The sequence below is a fragment of the Erpetoichthys calabaricus genome, chromosome 11 (genome assembly GCF_900747795.2).
Source record: "Erpetoichthys calabaricus chromosome 11, fErpCal1.3, whole genome shotgun sequence".
Taxonomy (NCBI): Eukaryota; Metazoa; Chordata; class Cladistia; order Polypteriformes; family Polypteridae; genus Erpetoichthys; species Erpetoichthys calabaricus.
In genome coordinates, this window is record NC_041404.2 from 136,517,626 (window position 1) to 136,539,208 (window position 21,583).

A 21,583-nucleotide genomic window follows, 5' to 3' on the forward strand; every position below is an offset into this window, starting at 1 on the left:
ATTAAAAGAAAAGCAGAAAGTCTACAAAGACTCGTTGAGCTGCTTGAATAAAACCGGCAAGAAGCACGGAGTGAACCTCAAATGAAGAAGAAAGGGATGACAATCTCGAGATTATGACCACAAACCCTTCACACTGAGAGCCAGGCAGGCCACAGGACTTTAGGGACCTTGAGAACTCGACTTTGGGGGGCCTGGCAGGTGTCGCTGGGCTCGACGGCCCCTTCTCGTCTAATGAATCTGAACGGCCTTAACGCACATTTGGTGACCTTTGCTTGTTTGAACGACGCCGCACACTTTCAGCCATTCAAATATTCACAGGACACACCAGTGGGCTCCTCTACACCAGGCCAGTAAGACTCCTCTAGCACCCTCATGCTGAACCCCAGTGCCCCCCAGGGTCACATACTCGTCCCATGCCTGCTGACTCGTGACTGTAAGGCCGCGTTCAGCTCTAACTCCATCACTACGCTTGCGGATGACACGGCGGTGGGGGGGTCTCATCAGCAGTGGGGGGTCCGCTTACAGAATGGAGATACGACCAGGGCCATCTTTACTGGCTGGGGGCCCACCATGTTTCTGACGCCTATGTATGTTTCAAAACAGGGACCCCAGTGTTCTGCGCTGCCTGGGGGGGCTCAATGATGCCGGTGGACTGGCAGAAGGGCATCAATCCGTGTCTTAACGTGGACGAGACGCAAGAGACGACCTCGAGGTGCTGTGACTGGTCAAGGTGGGCACCTGGGGGCTGACTTTACGGGGTCAATTAAGGCCACCGCCATAGCCAATCAGAGGACTGCGGAGTCGAGACACAAAACCTTCCATCTACGGTACCAGTGACTCCGACTCCTCTGCTTTTAATGCAAGCCAATATACCAAAACTATTCACCCAGAAATGTTTTCCGGTTTTTCAAAGAAACTCAGACCCATTTTTCTTTTAATCAAAGATACCATTAAATGAATTCAAGAATACAGCCAAGTGTATGATGGCGGCTAACGCTTGGCACAGAGACCTGCAAAGCCCCGGCTTCACTCTTCTAATGTTAAGCCCCCTTAGCTGCTCCTTAAGCCATCAGGTCGCTGAGCTGTCGCTGCCTTGGCGCCGCTGGCATTTGCTGCTCTGTTCTCTTGGGTTGCGAGGCGCTGGCATCACTTCACAAATGGCCAACATGACACTGCTTCGCTTCTTTTCTCTTCCCTGACCCTTGACCTAACGTTTCCATTTCCTTCTACACTGATGGCACAGTTGGTGACATTTCTTCGTTTTGGTTTTCCAATTGGAGCACAGACAGGTCATGTGACCTGCTGAGGGTCACACAGGTGTCAGTAGTGGGATCTGAAGTCCCGCATCTGCTGGGGTCTTTGACCCCCTTTAGCTGGACAGCCAACTCTAGGAGGAGCGCTGGTGGCTCGCTGGGGGCCAGTGGCGTGACCACCTCTTCAAGGCGGACATTTCCTCTTCCCATGTCCAGTCAGAGGTGTTTTTGGTCGTTTTAGTGTGACGTGGCCGCGTAAAGAAGACGTCACTGTAGACTGGGATTGCCGCTGTGCAGACGCAGCCAAAGACGTGACCTGCCAGCCCGTTAGTCTTTCACTCGGATGGATGGCACTGAATTCTTCTGCTAGCTGACGTCAGTGTTCGTCTTACACGTGAAGTCATTTGGGTTCTTGACTCCTCGGCGACTTTGGTTTCTCGTTTATTAGTTTTGTCTTCCCAGTTAATAAAATGGCCACCCGGCTCCTGACTCCACGCCTGTTAAACGGTGCCCAGCGCCAATCAGCACGAGCGGGCACTGCAGACCCTGCTAGATGAGCGCGGTCCAGTGGCAGGCTTCATGTTGAATGACCACCACTGGAGGCCTGCATGAACCTCCGTGGACCCCTCAACACTCAAGCTGCAGAGAACGTCATCCAATGGACCATTCAAAACCGCTGTGGGGTGGTCTTCACTACAACAGGGGGTGCAGACAACAAGCTCGCCGATTTGAGTAACATAATCGAGCGGAGAGAGAACTGAGAAAGGCGGAGGAGAAACCGTCATCAATCAACCCATCGGAGCCGCGAGGGGGCTGTCATTGAGCCCTGGGGGCCGCTAGACTCCATTCTGCCTGTCTGGCCGGACCCCTGGAGATCATTCAACAAGACGGACACAGCTGAGCCCCCATAGGACACACACACACACACACGCAATCTCCTGTTATTTTCTTCTGCAATAACGGCCTGGTCTGTGCAACTGAGGGGCGGCAAACTCCCTGACTGCCCACAAGCCTGAAAAGAAAAATAGAAAAATAAAAAAAGCAAAAGGAGCTGAGGAGGTCTTAAATTTCTTATTCCAGGACCCCATTGGTAGGGTGGGGGGGTGGGAGCTTAGGAGGACGGTTTTTCCACTTAAGAAACAACACAGGGACCTTTATATCTGCAAAGGCCCGAGCCAGCGGATGGCAACTGTGATGTGCTGCACTGAAACGGACCCCCGGGGGGGTGAGGTAGGGGGACCAAAGCTACAAGTCTGCTCAAGAACAGCGCAATGGAGCTCCAGGCGGTCCTCAAGTACACCAGAACAACAGCAGCACTGCTCAAGAGAGGCTGGCCTGAGTGACAGACTGTGACGGGCCACCAGAGGTATGGCATCCTGCCCTAACAAAAGACACCTACTGTGAGGGGCAAAAACAAAACCACAGAGGGTCCGAGCCGACAGGCAGCTACAAACGGCGTGGTCAGCTGGAGACACAAAGGGTTAAATGAACACGCAAGACTAAAAAACAGGTAGAGAGAGGCAGGTGTGAAAGGCGCTATATGATAGATAGATAGATAGATAGATAGATAGATAGATAGATAGATAGATAGATAGATAGATAGATAGATAGATAGATAGATAGATAGATAGATGTGAAAGGCACTATATAATAGATAGATAGATAGATAGACTGCGGTGGGTTGGCACCCTGCCCGGGATTGGTTCCCTGCCTTGTGCCCTGTGTTGGCTGGGATTGGCTCCAGCGGACCCCCGCGACCCTGTGTTCGGATTCAGCGGGTTGGAAAATGGATAGATAGATAGATAGATGTGAAAGGCACTATTAGATAGATAGATAGATAGATAGATAGATAGATAGATAGATAGATAGATAGATAGATAGATAGATAGATAGATAGATAGATAGATGTCATCACCGCTAACCCTCCAAACCACTAGCAGACTTGTAAGATGGCGCCAGTTCTTGTGGTCAACCAATCAGCACAATTTGTCACCTGAGCCCACCCACGATGGCTCCTGGCTGAATGAAAAGTGTCAAACCCTGGAGTGGGAGCTGCCAAAAGTACCAGGAGCCACAAATGGCCCGAGTGCCTGTGGTGGGAATGCTACAGAAGTCCAAGTTTCTAGCAAGTCCCCCCCTGCTGCTGTCCTTTTCTGGTCAGCCCCCAAAGTTGGTACAATGCCAGGCCCCTCACACTCCAGAGGACTCAGAACTCAAACAGAAGCCTAAACCTGAGGCAGAGTCCTGTCCTAGAAATGAGAGCCTGAGGACACCAAGGAACCAGCGACGCATCCTGAAAATATGGAGCCAGAGGCCTGACACAGGCAGGGTGGTCCGGAAGAGAACGGTCTCGGAGTCCTAACCTGAAATAACCGCACAGGTAAAAGGCCCTGGTGTCCTGTAGTGTCAGGGACAGCTGGTGAAGTGCGGACCTTTTGGGAGATGTGACCTCCCGCCTGCCAATGGTCAGCCGCCTCATCAGGCCCTCGAGTGAGAGATTGGGGGGCTCCAGCTGTGGTGGTCATGCAGGACAATGAAGGTGAGAAAGACGACTGACGTTCAGGTTTCTCAGCTGGTGCTGTTCTTATGCCATTAGGTGGTCTTCTCTTCCTCTTCTTCTCTTTTTGTTCTTTTCTTTTCTCCTATGTGGCAAAGCAGCACAGCGGGCTGAAAACTGCCGTGAAGGGGTCACTTCAAAGGGGCTAAAATTAGAACAAGACTAACGGTGGGGGAGATGAGGACAAAGTTGACATGACAACAACAATCCTGCACGGGGACGGTGAGTCACTCACTTCGAATGTTCACTAACGACGAGAACGTCTGACTGTCTGAACAACGCGGCCGTCTGAAGGGGGGGCTGAAACGGCGGCACTCTGGCACAGACAGGCTGCATCTGGAGCTTTCAAGGGACGTCACCGACTGTAAAAGAGTCCATCCATACATTCTTCCCAATTGGCTCAGTCACGGCAAAGGGGGCATCACGGGACGGCCAGGGTTCACTTCACGTTCTCTTTGTTTAGTGCCGACTGGCACAGGCCATGATGGATCACCGCCTGCTGGTCAGCCGCTTAACTCCAACTCAACCAGAAATGAAGACAACGGAGGGGAAACTGTAGTCTGCAATGCCAACCACGTCACTCAGGGGTGCCATTTTACATTTAAAAGGGTGACAGCAAATAAGAAAGGCTGGCAGAGGAATGACTTAATGGCTTTGGGGTAAAGTCACAGCAAACCAGTGGGGACAAACAACAAGTGGGTGGGCACCACTAGGTGGATCAAAGAGTGGTCAGGTCAGGTCAGGTTGGGGGGCACGTACTGTTACAGAGCATTGCTGTACCCACCAAATGACAAAACAGCTTGGATCTTGATTGGCAAAACCCCCAGGCAGACACACAGTCCAGTCCCACTCCTCTATCTGCCACAGCCTGGTGTTACCTGGGCATCCCCTTGGCCTGATCCAGCCACTCAGGTCCTCAATAATGAGGATCACTCTCAGGTAATGGTGCCACATGGCCGTAGTGCCCAATGCAGGTCATGTGCCTCATTTGGGACTCCATGAGCAACACAAAGTCACACCAGTGGTACCCAAGGACCCTCTGAAGTGACGCACATGAAGGAATCCAGTCTTCATCTCAGGTCACTTGCCTGGCATCTGAAGACTTGGACCTTCGTCCTTTTGTGTCACAGACCCCTTTAAAGTGACCTCATGGCCCCTCATGCTCTCCCAATCCATCTACTGACTTCATAGGAAGAGTCACATGAATGTCACCTCCGAGGTGAGTAAACACTCAGACAGACGCACTGCTGTGCCCAAGAGCTCATTAAAGGCCTGGGTGTTGGTTTTTATCCGGACCCTCGCAAGCCCAGACACTTGTACCCCTCACTCAGAGCCTCCATTGAAGGCCACAGCATCGTCAGCAAAGTTAAATTTTAACTCTTCACCAACAGATGCCCCCCAGCCACTGGAGACGAGTGACGTATTTCTAAACCAATCCGAGGCCTCGTCAAGGGCGGAGCTCAACATAGGGGCGGGGATTTCAAGAGCACACAGCCATGCTGCTCTTGTTTAATGGCATCTGACCAACAGCAGGGACAAACCCTGGAGTGGTTACCATGGCTGAACGCCCCTGATAAAGCCCTGCAAACGTGTCACGTCTGCCGAGAAAATAAAATGAACGCAACCTGCTGGGAGAGAAAAACCCTTCTGTAAAATCAGGTGACACTTTGGCATATAAAGCCAACACTGCGCCAGCGGTAAGAGGGCACGATGCCCTGCCATGGGCCGTATGTTTTTATGGCGGTGCAGCTGGACACAAAAGTGAGAAGTGAGGCTGAAAGTAAACTACGGCATTGAAGGGAAAACCATGCCATCGCCCCCAAGTGACTGAGCTCCTCTTAAGCGTGTTGATTAACAAAGTGGCACGAGAGACGCAGACCCACCAATACCAGTAAACGTGCCCATCAACTCTGACACGACTCTAGAAGACCCAGCAACAAGGTGGCTCAGCATCCGCCTTCTGACTGCACGTCGGAAACGAATGACCAGAGGAAGCTGAAATTACTCCCTGGCTGGAAATGTCAAACACGCCACACCAGAATCGAGTCGCTGCATTTCAACAGATGGTGCATCTCTCTCTCTCTCTCTCTCTCTCTCTCTAAATATATAAAATCCAACGTCCATCTGCCTGTCTGTCCGCTTTTCATGAGAGAACTACTTGACTGATTTAGATCGTTTTTTTTCTAGAATTTGCTTGAACATTCCAGTTGATTTTGCGACTTCTCTCAGTATCAGAGTTCACTTGCGGTCCCGATTTATTTGCATGAATCTCAGAGAGAGGTTGCAGGCCGAAGGGGGGGCGGGGCCCTCCTCACTCATTTGAGAGCCTCCATTTAAGTCGCGCTACCCCTCGCCACGTGTTGGAGCGCAGCTTGCCTCTGCTTAGCTAACAATACCTGTTTGTTCAACAGACATTATCATCTACACATCGAGTCACTGCATTTCAACATGTGGTGCATATGTTATGTACATATCTAAATATATCGTCACAAGCGGGCACATGGGGGGGCAGCTTAAGGGCTCAGGTGAAACAGGGGTTGGCACTGTGGTTTATTGTCTTCTCAGCCACTCCAGTGCTGACGTCACTTGGATGCCCCCCTACTCTACATATTCAAGGACCACCAATCTAGTTCCGTTCCGTCTGGAGCTATCTTCTGCAAAGATGTTTCCACACCTGTTTAACGTGCTGGCATCGCACATACGGGGTCCACCCAGGGTGGCGCTCTTCCCCATTGTTTACAACATATGCAGAGGAGCTCCGTGGGCCAATGCCACCTCAAATAAACTCGTAAAAAACAGAAGGCAGCGGCCACTTTAAATTAAAATGATGGAAGTCGTAGATTTTGCCAATTGTTAGAAACAGCGCGTTACACTCACAGGTTCAGCTCAGGTAACATGGACCTTAGTTAATCGGGCACTGAATAATTGGGGGTCCACAGTAAATATACACCACAACCCACGACTATCCGAGGTAACTGGGCACGGAAAAGCGCCCACCTGGCAACAGCCATCTCCAGCCTGCACTCCGAAAATCTGAAGTTAAACTGAACCCACCATAAGCAAGGCGCCAATGGGGGGGGGAGGGGTTGGGGGCATAAAATGCTGATGCCAGTCAATTCCACCAACCTGCCCAAGATTTACATGGTTGGAAAAACTAAAAGTGTTGAGAAGGTTTGCAGTTTATGACCAGATGAGAGTTTCCATCCCGGCGCAGGGGGAAACTTTGACGCAGAGCTCAGACGGGATGAAGGCTGGGCGGCCGCCACGTGGGTTAAGGGGGGGCTTTGGCATCCTTTTTGATCGACTTTATTATTCAGCCATTTCCTTAGGAATTCTTCATTTTCTGTGTTTTAGAATATTCCCTAAAAGCAGCACTGGGGGAAGCGTTGCGAGGGGCTCAGAATTCTGACGTCGACTTTTCAACGGGCGTAGAGTTTAGAAACATCGGGGCACCCCAATGGTCACTCTGGCTGAGCTACTGACAACTTGAGAGGAGGTGGGAGAAACTTCCAGAAGGACAACCAGCACGGCAACGCTCTATCCATCTGGGCTTTATGACAAAGCGGCCAGGCAGACGTCTCTCCACATCAACAGATGCACAGAAGACCCCTCTGGGACTGGGAGAGCCAAGACGAGAGCAGCGCCAACGGATCAAGGGGCCAACATGGGGCAGCAGGAGCAAATGCCAGTCAGTGCCAGTCAGGAGCAACACCTTGACAGGTAGACACACACTATACACGCACACACACACAAGCCAAACCACTGAAGCTGAACATCTCTGGACTGCGGGGTGAAGCCCACAGATAGAACACACAAACTCGACACAAGGACCACCTGAAACGTGGACCCCTGGCCTATTTTCCCAAATCCTATGACGTGTTTTCAGATTAATAATTAGCCTGCCACCTCACCAAATGGGCCCTGAACGCTTCCTGAATGTGCGGCCTGAGCTGACGACTTCACGTTTCACTGGCGCTCCTCCTCCTCCTCCTCATCCGTCTTCTTGACGCTCTGCTGCTCAAATGGACTCGACGGCTGCCATTTGTTCAGATCTCTCTTCCTGCTTCACATCACCGGCTCTAAATGTTTGGGAAGGGCACTGACATGACATCAGCAGGAGGAACTGCCATGTCATCGTTCAAATGACTGGCATCAGTGCCCGTTGCACGGGAGCCCAGAAAAATGACAAGCCTGTCACTGTGATAAAGAGAAACGGCTGTGAGGATCTCCACTGGCCTCTCCAAAGTGGCCTGAGCCCAACTACTACCTGCAGGCTGACCAGGCCCAAAATGAGTTCAGAGCCCTCGAAATTTTCTAAAATGCCCAAATATGCGTCTCAAGGAAGAGAAACCGTGAAACCCCCTGGTCTGAGGGGTCAATCCGAAACAAGACGCTTCCATCCAGGAGAAAATATTAATTTGAAGAAGAAAGGCTCGACAAGAAAAAAAAAAATTCCTGAAAAGCAGTCCAAAGTGAGATATCATTCCGTAAGCCAAATCCAATTAAGAGAGTGAAAATATTAATTAAAACTAGCAAAATACCCGCGCTTCGCAGCGGAGAAGTAGTGTGTTAAAGAGGTTATGAAAAAAAAAGGAAACATTTTAAAAATAACGTAACATGATTGTCAATGTAATTGTGTTGTCATTGTTATGAGTGTTGCTGTGTTTTATATATATAAAATACACACACACACATATAAACATATATATACATATACATATACACATATATATACATATCTACATATATATATATATATATATATATATATATATATATATATATACATATACACATCCACATATCAACATATATATATATACACATATATACACACACACACGCTTTATGGGTGATGATTGTTTTACTCTTTTTATCTTTATTTTATTTTATTGTAGAATCAACTCCTATCTGCGCACAGCAGGGCAGCCATGGGCGGATGCGTATGGTGTATTCACTCCATGTTATCGTGCATTGCGCTGTCAGTGGTATTTTGATAAAAGAATTTGAACAACATATAAGAAGCGTATAAATTATTAAACAGTAAAACATTAACATTTAAGAAGTAAAGTTACATTAAGTACTACTGCAGTGCCTTCGGGTATACCTCATTTTTTGTTTGCCCATTACATGCTTAAATGTATACATTTTTTGGTGCACCAACCCGAGAACACGCGACATAGAACCGAGCGTGGGAGAAGCATGGATTTTAAACACGCGTTCAGTTCCTCTGCTGGTCTCCCTCGTGGAATAACTGGTAATGTTTGACTAAAATGTATAGCGAGTAAAACGACATTACCTCCTATTTTTTTTTTTACGATCTCTGAGATCTTGCTTTTTTCGGTTCAAGGCTTCATAAGCTCTTTTATGTGCCATGGTGTACTTAATAAGTACTAATTATCCCAAACCATCATCTTTGAATGTTGCAAGACTTTCGCCTTGTATGTAGATCGGGGTAATTACATTCATTGCATTCCTAGTCTGAATCACAATCTGATTGTATGGGTGGTTACCTGCCACTGTAGGGTTGCCACCCGTCCTTTAAAATACGGAATCGTGCCGCGTTTGAGAATGAAATTGCGCGTCCCGTTTTGAATCAATACTGGACGGGATTTATCCCGTATTTTTTTAATCATTTTTTTTTTTAAAGCAGCGTCTCATGCAAATCATCCGACACGTATTTTATGAAGATGCCTCCTTTCCTACTTTTGATTGGGTAATACTTGATGTCATCGTTAGTTTGATTGGTCTTTTTAACTGTCCAGTGAGGAGGGCGTGTCTTTTAAGTACAGTCTGCAAAGTGTTGGCACTGAGATGTGGCGTCAGCGCCATAGTTGAAGCCCCTAACGTTGCGGTCAGCAAGTCGGCTAACATCCGCCATGTGCCGTCTTTCAGTTGCGAGAAGCAGATCATAGAATGGTTGAAACTGTTGCCCCTAACGTTGCGCCACGGCATGTGGTTCGTTTATACCTCGTGTCTTCTCATTAAACTTTAATCTCAAGAATATGTTATTGCAATCCGCAGCGGGAGCGTTTCTATAAACTTAATTTAAACTTACGTTTTACACCGTGCTTTGTTTCCCTTATGAACATGCTTGTATGCTTAACTCGCTCCGTTCTCAATTGTTTAATTAATTTTTTGCTGTTCGCTGTTTGCGGGTCTTCCTCCATTTCCCCCTACTTTGTTCTTTTATCTCGCGAATATGTTATTGCAATCCTTAACGGGAGCGTTTCAATAAACTGATTGAAAATAGTTTTGCATTTACCTTTTTAGTAAAAGGCGAGCTTTTAAGCCTGAGAAATCACCCCGTAAATGCACACGTTTAATTGCACATGTGTTAATATGTATGCTTACACAGTATTAAAAGACAGTCAAAAATTAATGTCATTTACCTTCGCTCCCACATGTGACTCGTGCTGTAAATGTCTTCCTTGTTTTTAGTTCACGTGATTACGTAGGAGGCGTGATGACGCGATACGTGACTCCGCCTCCTCCATTACAGTGTATGGACAAAAAATATGTTCCAGTTATGACCATTACGCTTTGAATTTCGAAATGAAACCTGCCTAACTTTTGTAAGTAAGCTGTAAGGAATGAGCCTGCCAAATTTCAGCCTTCTACCTACACGGGAAGTTGGAGAATTAGTGATGAGTGAGTCAGTGAGTGAGTGAGTCAGTCAGTCAGTGAGGGCTTTGCCTTTTATTAGTATAGATTAATTGTTAATTATTAATATTAATAATCATTCATAATGATTAGTAATCTGGTAAATTCAAATGACAATTCAGTAAAGACTCCCAAATGACGTCCATGAACTGCTGCCGAGACCTCAGGATACAGCCGGGGGGGGGGGGGGGGCGGTCTCAGCAGCAGTGACATCACGGCAAGCCCCGCCTCTGGAGGAACCGCCCACAAAACACAAGGGACGTCACACAGAGATAGAAAATTAAACGTAAGCGTTACGATATCAACACAAATGACAAAACCACATGACAAATACCTTAAATAAGTGACACCATGGCAACTGTGAGCCCCCCCCCTTTCAAAGGGCAAGAAGCTACCTAAATCCATTGGGTTGGCACCAGTATGGCACGACGACGTCAATGTCAACGCTAGCAAATACAGCAAAAGAATGGGACGCCCACCTATCTAACGTCATACCTTCCTTATATGGTGACACTCGGTCAGCTGACCTCGGCCCATCCTACACCCTCAGGAAGTGGCAGTCACACAAATCACAATAAACGGTGTGCTAAACCAACTTGGCACAGAGCTGGCACTCGGCTAGTTTTATTACACAATCACCCCAACCCTAATTCAAGAAACCCCGCATTAGAGAGTCCCAGGGAGGTGAAGCCGGTCCTGCCCACATAATACAAAAGCAGGATGGGATGCCAGTCCACGGTATGGCATATTCTGATATACTGGGTCAGTTATGAAATGCCAGTTAGCCTTATGGCTGTCTTGGAGATTTAAGAGAAACTCACTATATAAAAGAACGAAGAGCGAAGCCAATTCAAATTAACAATAAAACAAGATGGCACATTTTCATCCACTTTTATGAATCCGATTTTCAGTTGTGCCCAGTGGCACAACCTGCCCCTCCTCAGGACTCCAGGGACCTGAGGTTCCATTCTATGTGCGTGTGTGTGGAGGTTGCATGTTCTCACCATGTCGACAAGGCCCGCTGTCACACACTTCAGAGGCATTCAGGTTAGCCCGACTGACCACGAAGCTGGACCACTCTGAGCGGGCATTGCTGTGTTGGCAGTCTGCTGTTGGTTCCTGTTTTCTGGAATAAGCTTGTGGTTCCCACTGGTTGTTTAACATAAAGCCCTGAAAACGGATGGAGTGATAACTTTGAACAAATATTAGCAAGGCTGGCATGGTGGTACCCGAGTCAGCGCTGCTGTCCATGTGGAGTTTGCGTGTTCTCCCCATGTTCACGTTCACCAGTTTCCTTCTCAAATCCTAAACATCATGCAGTGAATCCAAACTGGCCCTGTGTGTAATGGACTGGCAACCCTGCCCAGGGCGTTGTCCTGCCTAACAAATACACTTGAATTAAACCCCCACCTGTTAAATCCCCCACAACACTAAACTGGGTTAAGTGGGTATGAGACTGGTATTGCACATGGTATTATAAGAGTGGCACAGAGGTTGGCACTGCTGCCTTGTAGCTCCACAGTCCTGGGTTCAACTCCCTGCCTGTTCATTGTGAAGCCAGCCCCCCCCCCCACCCCTATTATGCTCAGGTCTGATTTCCAGAATATTCCCTCAGTGTACTTGACTGGGGTGCCACCCACAACGGGCACTCAGGATCGCCTCAGCCTGTAATGGGAACAGCAGGTTCAGCAGATGAAGGGCTGATTTACAAAACGGACAGACCTGCTGGAAATCAAATACCGAAGAAGTTAAAAAACAGGAGGCACGTAGCAAGACAAGTAGGAGGGTAAGGCTGGGGGTCACTGCAGGCGAGGCCCGCTGCTTTAGTTGGCACCGATTACTCCAATGAATCACAACTCCAAGTGTCCAGGGCTCGATAAACACCCACGTGTGATCATTCCAGCGACTTTCTTTAAGGCCCGTTAGGAAAATAAATAGAAGGAAGTCATCAGACATGAAGAAGCAAACCTGACACCACCCGAGCGGGCATTCAAATGAATGGAAAGTTTAGTAATCAGCCGGCAGGTGAACCCATTAAACACCAACGGGCCTTGTCACTTACTGTCACCCTGCTACTCCACCTGTGCTCCAGTGCACACTCACGCTATACAGGGCACTGGTGGCAGAGCAGCTCTTCAAATACCCAAATCCTGCAGCAGCCCAGAAAGTGGGCGACTTTGTGGCAGGCGGGAGGTCGTGATTTTGGTGCCCTTTGCCAAATTCAAACTTTGAGGCCTGAGGTGGGTGTTCACAGAGCGGGCACCGAGGATTGTGGGAAAGCCACCTGGTGTTAAACCGGGCTTTCTAAATTCATTACTTATCTCTTATACTGTATTATACATCTGGACATCGTTGTCCAACGGTTTTCTCATTTTTGTGTCTTTTTCCAGTGTCACCTTTGGTTTTCTCAGGTGATGTCACTTTGAGCCTTAATTGTTATGGCGTTCCTATGCAAGACATTCAGAGACATGTGGGGTCGACGTTATAAAAGGTGCCCACCGCACACTTCCTGGTCACCCGCGTTTGTAGATAAATCAAAACAAAACGTCCATATGTGATTGGTTAATGGTGGTGTGTGGCACACAGGCAGAAATGTTCACATAACATTTATAGGGCAGGGTGCGCCAACGCGCCGTCATCAGCACACGCTCCCAGCCTTGGCACATCAGGAAGCCACCTTATGTCACTTGTCACAAATGTTGTTCACGTGTTGCAGTGGCGTGAGGCGTTCCTTTACTTTCTGACACAACGTGACGGGCACAACTGTGGAGAAAGCAAAGAATGAATGGTGGGCTTGCTTTGTGAAAATGGAAGGACTGATGGAACGTGGCACTTGGCCGCAAATTAAAAAAAACAAACAACACCACCACCATTTACTTCTGTCGCACATTTACATACAAATGATGAGCTCAAAGTGCTCAACGGGACGACGAAAGAGAAAAAAGAGACAAAATATATTAAAAAATAAAATTAGGCAACACTAATTAACATAGAATAAAAGTAAAGTCCAATGGCCAGGGAGGACAGAAGGCCAGAAGGGGGGTCCGAGGCCACAAGACCATCCAGCCCAGACCTCTCTAGGCATTCTACCAAACATCAATGATCTCAGGGTTTTCAGGCTTCACATGGAAGAGCTTGATGATGATGATGGTCATGTGGACATCAATGTTCATGATTGGAATTGTACTCAAATGGTACCAAAAGACACACACGCACACCCAACTCGTGCCGATTGAACGTTGCTGCCCCTACTTTGAATGGCAACTACACAGAAATCAGGGCACAAATCTCACTTCTAATCCCACGTATTTCGACCACATGCTGATCTGAAAAGTGATCGGTGCTCCAGAGCTAAACACACAAAGAAACTCGCCAGAAACGGCACTAACATGTATCTGTACACAAAGAATACCAAGTACGCCCACGGAGAACATGCAAGGTGGCACATTGTGGGCAAGTGACTTGTGTGTAATGAGCACTCGGGCAGCATAGACGTCACAGACACGGCAGACCCAACGATGTAAGCAAACGCAAGAAAGAACAGCGGGCCTTCTTTATGAATGTGGAGCGACTGATGGAACGTGGCACTTGGGCATGAAGGAGGATAGATAGATAGATAGATAGATAGATAGATAGATAGATAGATAGATAGATAGATAGATAGATAGATAGATAGATAGATAGATAGATAGATAGATAGATAGATAGATAGATAGATAGATAGATAGATGTGAAAGGCACTACATGATAGATAGATAGATAGATAGATAGATAGATAGATAGATAGATAGATAGATAGATAGATAGATAGATAGATAGATAGATAGATAGATGTGAAAGGCACTATATGATAGATAGATAGATAGATAGATAGATAGATAGATAGATAGATAGATAGATAGATAGATAGATAGATAGATAGATAGATAGATAGATAGATAGATAGATAGATACTTTATTAATCCCAAAGGGAAATTCACAGTTTAGGAAAAAGAAAACATGACTCAAGTACAGCGATACTGGAATGCTGCTGCGGGTAACGAGTCACGCGCACACACGTGGGTTTAGGGCAGATGGGTACACTGCCACAGAAAGCCAACTGGTTCTTCTTGGCTTTGCATCCATTGCCGGGTAGGCAGAGCCTGTGCCTTGTAAAGTTCTCGCACACTTCGGAGAACAAAGTTCACAGCCTGCATCAACTTGGCATGTGCTGCTGCGCCAACACCAACGCACTCCACCCATAATGTGCCCCCTCATGTCTTCGCCATCCCCCCGTCAGAGTCTTGCTGGCCGTGCACTTCACATCCCAACAGCTTTGCGGCTCTCAAATGCCTGGCACACTTTGACGACAGTGGCACAGTTTTGTATGCCAAGCAGTGTGAAATCATTACACGCCAGGTGGCACATCGTGGACTTTTGATTTAGGGGAGTCACTCTGACACCTGACTGATCCTTTGCTGTTTGTTGAACCCGACTATCCAAATGTGACCAAACTAAAGCATGTCTGATCTCGAGGCTCCAGTAATCATTCTGAGAGTCTGAAGGATGTCCTGTTAGATGTTTAGGTGTATGCTGTGATACATTCTGGCACTGTCCAAAATTCTGCAGATTTCACGATTGATACTTTTTCTGGTATCGCCCACTGCTAGCTGCTGGTATTCCTTAGTGGGGCCACTGAGCACCTCTCTGATTTTAACTTGGACGTCCGGTTTAACGGTTCGACTCTTTTTTCGGACTTTTCTCCTCCTGGTCACCTCCACGATTTCCAGCTTGTCCTTCTTTTTCACTTCATTTCTTTGATTTTTGAACTTGACTTTCACGTTTTTCTAAACCTTCAGCTCAGACCTCGAGGTTTCCAGAACTTGCCTTGAACTCCACAAACTAAACTCGGGACCCAACAACCAGGAGGCTATGAAAAGGGTGATGGGGTCGACCTAAGTGCCCACAGGCCAGGGGGTTTAACAGGTGTCACTGAGAAAACGAAGGACACGAGCGAGCAACACGTGGCCAGGAGGAGGAGCGTTAGCGAGTTTAAATAAGGGAGGGGGACGCGACTCACGAATACGGTGGGCTCTGTGAAGACGATCAGAGGGGTGCATTTGAGACCAGTGACCTGGACTGTCAGAAAGCTTTGGACAAAATCGGACATGAGAGGTCACTGGTCAAACTAAAAGAAGTGTGGGGGGTACGGGGCGCACCGTGGAGAAAAACTGGGGAAAACACAGGAAAGCAAAGGATTATGGGTAGAGGAGCCTGTGAAGGTGTGGCTTCTGTGGCCAATGACATTTGGCTCTCCTGTCCTGTCCCATCCTGGGGGTTTTGTATCGCCGACTTCAAACGGGGGGACGCTGTCAGACCCACTAGAGCTGTGGGGGGCCGGAGCCCAATCAGGTGGAACAGCACAGCATGCTGGGTAATGTTTGTTCTGTGACTGTGTGACCGAGTGACTGACCAAGACATAAGCTGCACCCCAAAGGCTCCTCTACCCATAATCCTTTGCTTTCCTGCGTTTTCCCCAATTTTGCAGCCATCTCCACGGTGTAACACTCCGAATTCTTCTGCATTTTCACTTTTATTATTTGTATCTGTTATGCTGGCTTATTTAATATTTATGTACTGCGTGACATAGAAGAACGTTTGGGGGTTCGTCCAAGACCCCGTATAATGAAAATAAATCAAAAAGGAACTGATGATTTTATAAAGAGGAGGTTGATGTCTTTTCAGACTGGGGTCCGATTTTGAACTGACTCAAAGATGGCTGAACTGCTGGTCATGCGGGTACCGGGCAGGAAAGGGGGTGGGCCCAGGAGAGCAGATAACGGAAGTGACATCAGAGGTGGGACGGCCATCGATCCCCCGCTCTGCAGAGGATAAGAAGAGGGAATTCATTAGAGCAGAGCGCCAACCCCTTTGAGCCGACTCCCAAGAGCGCGCACGTGACAGTCTTTAAGTGTGCACGCTGTGGGAGGAGCCTCAGGAGGCGGGGCCACTCTGATGTCACCACGGCTGGCCCCTCCCTCCCATCATCTGTGGATTTCACCTTTCTGTGGGGTGAAGAGCGAGCGACGAGTGACTGCTTGATGTCGCTGCGCACTGAAGAACTGCTGAAACTCATCTGGGCGGACGTCGAGAGGTGGGCTTGAAGGTGGTAATCAGCTGTAAATGGAGACCAAACCCGCCGTTATGTTTTAGTCCGACCCTCTTTGCTAGAAAGACAGTGGGCTCCATTGGTGTGACTGAGACTCCCTGCACTCACGTGAATGGCGAAGAACAAAGGGGAGCAGAAATGGCATCGACATCTGGCAGGAGAGCAAAAGTACTGCAGGGCAACGTGTCGCATGTTGTCACCGAATTGGACGCCAACTTGTCAGACTCTCACTTTAACGCAGTAATCGATCAGCTGATTGGTCCCCACCTCACCACTTTCTTGTTGTGGCAACGGAGGACCATCACTCACAATGACAAGGGGTACCAACCAGACTGCGTCGAAACTACGACCGGTGTCCCCACGAAAACAGCCTGGCAGCCAGCCTGCTGCGCGCTCCTGCCAGCCGTCGTCGTGCCCGTGAGCATCTTGAGCTGCCAGGGACAGTGAACTGATGGCTGCAGGACGGAGCAACAGACACTTTGTGTTGATTTACGTGTGAAACAAACAGCTGCTTTGTTTGCTTTTCAGAAAACTGCGCTTTTTAGGAAAAAAATATTCATCCCTGAAAGAGTTAATTATTAAAAGTGAAAGGTTTTTATGCAAATAAGCGCCTGACGTATGCTAATTACGTCTCGTCTTACCTACAGAGCACTTTTTAACGTTCATGGTTTTCTTAAGATAACATCATTATTCAGAAGAGAAATTGGTCTCAAGGCTCATAGTAACTCAGGGGGCTTTACTGGACTCGAGGGAAGAACAAGTCCTGGCATCCCAGTGCCCACTTAGAAATGACGCTTGTCTAAAGCCAACGTGGCATCACATGACGTCAAGTCAGCTGCACATCTCGTCGCGAGGCCACATCACTTTGGAGAAGTGAAGACCACCAGGCTGATCCTGCCAGCGAATAGCAAGCCGCCCGACAGATGACGGCGCTTTACGAAGGGTCAACACTCACGATGACTTTGGACGGTACATAAAACACGAGACAACAGAGAGACGAAGACCTCCTCTGTTTGTGTTCCTTGTCACCGCTCTTTATGCAGGATGAATGCCCATTGGTGCCCTTTCGTGCCCATTGACCATTCGTGTCCATCGGTTGCCCATTCATGCCAATTGGTTGCCCATTTGTGCCCATTGAGTGTACACATTTGCACCATTGATCGCACCCATTGCCCATTTGTGCCCAATGATTGTGCCCATTCATGCCCATTGTGTTCCTAGAAATCTGCATAGGTGAGTATTATTTTACTAAGTGCCTCTCAAAGCTTTGCAAGGCCAGCATGACGTCCCTGAGCTGCAGCTGGCATGTCCCTCGTGCCTACTGTCAGATCGTTGCCATCAGGCCCCTTGTTTGTTCACAAGCATAAAAGGGGATAAAAAAAATAAAATGCCGTTTTTGTTTCCTGCATGTGTTTAAAAAAATAAATAAAACAAAAGACTTGCAGCATTTTCATTTGAGGGGTACGTTAGCTGACCCTAATGAGAATATGATTTGGACTCTGCCAACAGATAAGCAACCCTGAGCCCTGTGCCCTGGCACTGCAGTACCGCATGGCTAATTATGCATGCAAATTAGCCATGTGCCCAGCTCTGATCCCAAAGCAAACCCTTAAAGGAGCCCCCCAATGAAAACGCAGGACACCCACCGTGAAACAAGAAAAGCCAATCGACAGGGCGATTGATTCTTCCTTCTTAATGGGAGAAGAAGGCGCAAAGCATCCGCACACACACACGGGAAACAAAAAAAAGAAAGAGACCTTCCACTGCGTCAGCGACTTCAAACAACAGAGGGGTCAAGCGTGTGCCCCCCAGATCTTTATTTTATCGACTTGTTGCTCGATTATTTGTGGCCGCTTCTTGTATTTTGTTTGCGGGGTCAGCGCTGCTGCCTCCCACCTCAGGGCACACGTGTGGCAACCATAATCAGCCCAGCACAGTTGGCAGACTTTTCCCAGGCCCCCAGGGGACACTTCAAAGACCACTGCACCGTCACAATCCGCTCCAAACCAGTTCACTTCCTCCTTCCCCGTTGACTTCAATGCATTTCGTGGAGTTCGGCGAAGTTGGCCAACATTTCCGTGATTTCGCCAAACTCACAGCAAAGGAAGCTCGGAGGGGTCCGCTCATCGAATGTCAGCTCTCATACACACGAAGCCCACCACTGGGAATAAAGACGACAAACCTCTTTGAGGGGCAACGTGTGGACAAATCGCTGGGCTCATCAAACGAAAAGACCACCGGCCCGATTATGCAGATGACTGAAAATCCCGGGGAAAAGTCACCAAATGTGAGGCGGCCTGTGCAGATCCCTGATGGGATGTGAAAAGAAAACTGGAATATGGGGGGGGTGTCTGCCCGGACCTGAGTGGGATTCAAACCCACAACCCCGAATGTGTGGGGCTGCAGTGTGAATCGCCAAGCCACTCCTTTAGTTTTGCTTCCACCTTCAACCACCGAAACACCTTCATCCCATCATCATCATCCTCATGCAGGCATATATAGCGCTTTTTGTACGGAATCAAATTTATACACCAACCCATCTGCCCTTCTTCATAATCTGCTTTTCCAGTTCAGAGATGCATGGTGGGAGTCAACCCCAGACGGGGGCACCACTGCACCATGGTGGATGCCACTTCAAATCTATAGAGCGCCTTTACAACAAACCGCATGTTTAACCTTTTTTGACTTTTTGAAAAGTGCAGTTAAATTATTTGTGCTGGGCAGCCGTAAATGGCAGGGGCTGCCACACCAAACACAGACGGCGTTTCGTAGGATGAATAAAAACGACACGTAAAGACACGACACACCACACAGTTAGCTTCGCTCTGAGGGCGGCGGACACACTCAAGTGCAGTCCGTGTTGACAGAAAACCCGATTTCCTTCTCTGCCTCGTAAATCAAAACCTGGCAGACGCGACTCCACCGCAGTCCGTGACGTCGCCCATTTCTGCATTTTAAGCAGCGGCCATATGTGACGGGCGGCATGGCACCCCTTCTCACAAGAGGCTCTTTGTGTTCTTTTCGGCTGCTGCCTTCAGTCGGCGCCTCTGCTTGACGCTTTGTTTCCTACACATGGCGCTCACAGACTCGCAGCTCTCTTACTTCATCACAGCTCCTCATATTGAGGGTGACACTTTCCTTGTCACCTCCGTTCATTCTCCTAAGCCGCTTATTCAGGGTAAGGTCTCAGAGTAGCTGGACCCCCACCCAGCAGTCACTCCCATTTGCTCCAAAGTGGGGTCTCATTTTTGCTCTTCCATTTGTAATAATACATTGACGGATGCTGGCATCTCAGGCAGGTGAAATGACACACTCAGGGTCACACGATGTCAAGTAGTGGAACTTGAACCCACCACCTCAGCCTAAACCACGGAGGGGCTAACGGGCAAAGTTGGCTCACTGGCTTTGTATGCAAGGCAGTGTTTTTAAAAATGAAATTTAACACTACCCTCTGTAATAAGATGGTGTCCAATTGTTACAACATATATATATAGCGCCTTCGCCCCCCTGTGTTTAAATCAGCATAGCATTCTCCCCACCTAATTGAACACAAGTCTGCTGGGAGCCAATTTGGACGGGACAGCAGCCCTCTCTGGACAGAACCTCAAGTGACGTCAGTTCATCTCCAGACCCCCTCACACACACCGAATGGCCACTTGAGCTCACACGCGTCCGTTTCGGATGGCGTTTTGTGTCATCTCATTAACTGGGCCATGGAGACCACACAAAGGGTTTGTCGCATCGTCCCAATTCCGCTTTCTCTGTCCAGGCCGCACTTCAAATGGGCGTTTCGTCATCAGCGGCCGTTAAGTGGCGCCGCTCGTAACGTATTATATAGCGCCTCCTAGCGCGCGCACAAGGCTAATCAGCGTGGGAACGCGCAGCGCGTTCGTGGCCGCACACTAATGTTTGACTCCCACCGGTCCCCCAAGGACGCGCGCGCGCTTGCTCGCTCGCTCCACTCCGTGACTCTCGGGGTCAATGACAGCTCGGCGGCGCGCCAGGAGTGAACTTCGGGCTAGGTGGTCCGAGACCACGGCCGTTATGTAGCACAGCTGAAGGAGCCCCCTGTGCAAACCCCCCGCCGACCCCCGTCATAAGTACTTACAGAACGTCGGTCTCGGATGGGATGTCCCAGTGATCCGGTCCGCGCTCCAGTCCGCTGCGCGAGCAGTTAACGCTACACGAGGCCACCGCCGTTGCTGTTGGCTCGCACGTGCAGTTGGTGGGACACGGACGGCATCGCAGCTCGGCGCCCACCGGTCCCGGGTCCAGCAGTAACGGGAGGCACACAAGGAGGCTGGAGACGAGGCAGACGCCATGTTTCCGGCGGGCTGCAGCCTGTCCATTCCTACCAGTCATCGCTCAGTTGAGTCGCATCGCTCCGGAGAGTCGCGGGTCCCGTCGCTGGCACCGCTGCTGGCCGTTCAGTCAATCCGTCGGTGTCTGGGTGCGCGTGCGCGGGGCGCGCGCTACCGTGCGATGAGGTCCCGCTCTCCAGAGTTCTCTTCCCAAGTCCGCTCGCACCGCCGCCCCGCTCAACTTTTTTTTCTTTCTTCGGACGCTTGCCGCTTTCTCCTCCTCGGCTTCTGCGATGCCCTCGTGCGGCACTAGGGGGCTTGCTGTACACAATCCACGGCGGCCCCGGCGAGCGCAGGCGTCTTGAGAGTCCCGGAGCACAACAGCCAAGAGCTCGGCTGGCAGCCACACTGAGGCTCCGCTGCGCTCTCGCTGGCGGCCTACGGGTTGGAGAGCTGGGCGTCCGCTCGGCGCATGCGCCTGTCTGGCGCTGGACCCCGCGTTCTGATTAGCGAGAGGCAGCGCGGCTGTCGCGATGGGCGCCGTCGTGATTTTTAGTGTCAGGGTACTGCCAGGTACAGCCCTTTGGGTGCCAGAGTAGTAGTGGGGTAATGGTTGGCCCTACTGTGGGCACTGACAGATAGATGCTGATTTGCTGGGACG

General features: G+C 49.2%; 1 protein-coding gene across 4 annotated transcripts in view; it reads right to left on the bottom strand.

Moving 5' to 3' along the window:
• pkd1a (polycystic kidney disease 1a) overlaps positions 1–21,342 on the bottom strand; it is a 112,932-nt gene extending 91,590 nt beyond the window's left edge. For all 4 annotated transcript variants that reach the window (XM_051934131.1, XM_051934130.1, XM_051934129.1 and 1 more), the window contains exon 1: positions 20,730–21,342. In XM_051934131.1, coding sequence (XP_051790091.1) covers positions 20,730–20,983 — 254 coding nt within the window. In that variant the 5' untranslated portion in view covers positions 20,984–21,342. The remainder of the gene's footprint in view (positions 1–20,729) is intronic.
• Between the last annotated feature and the right edge of the window lie 241 nt (positions 21,343–21,583).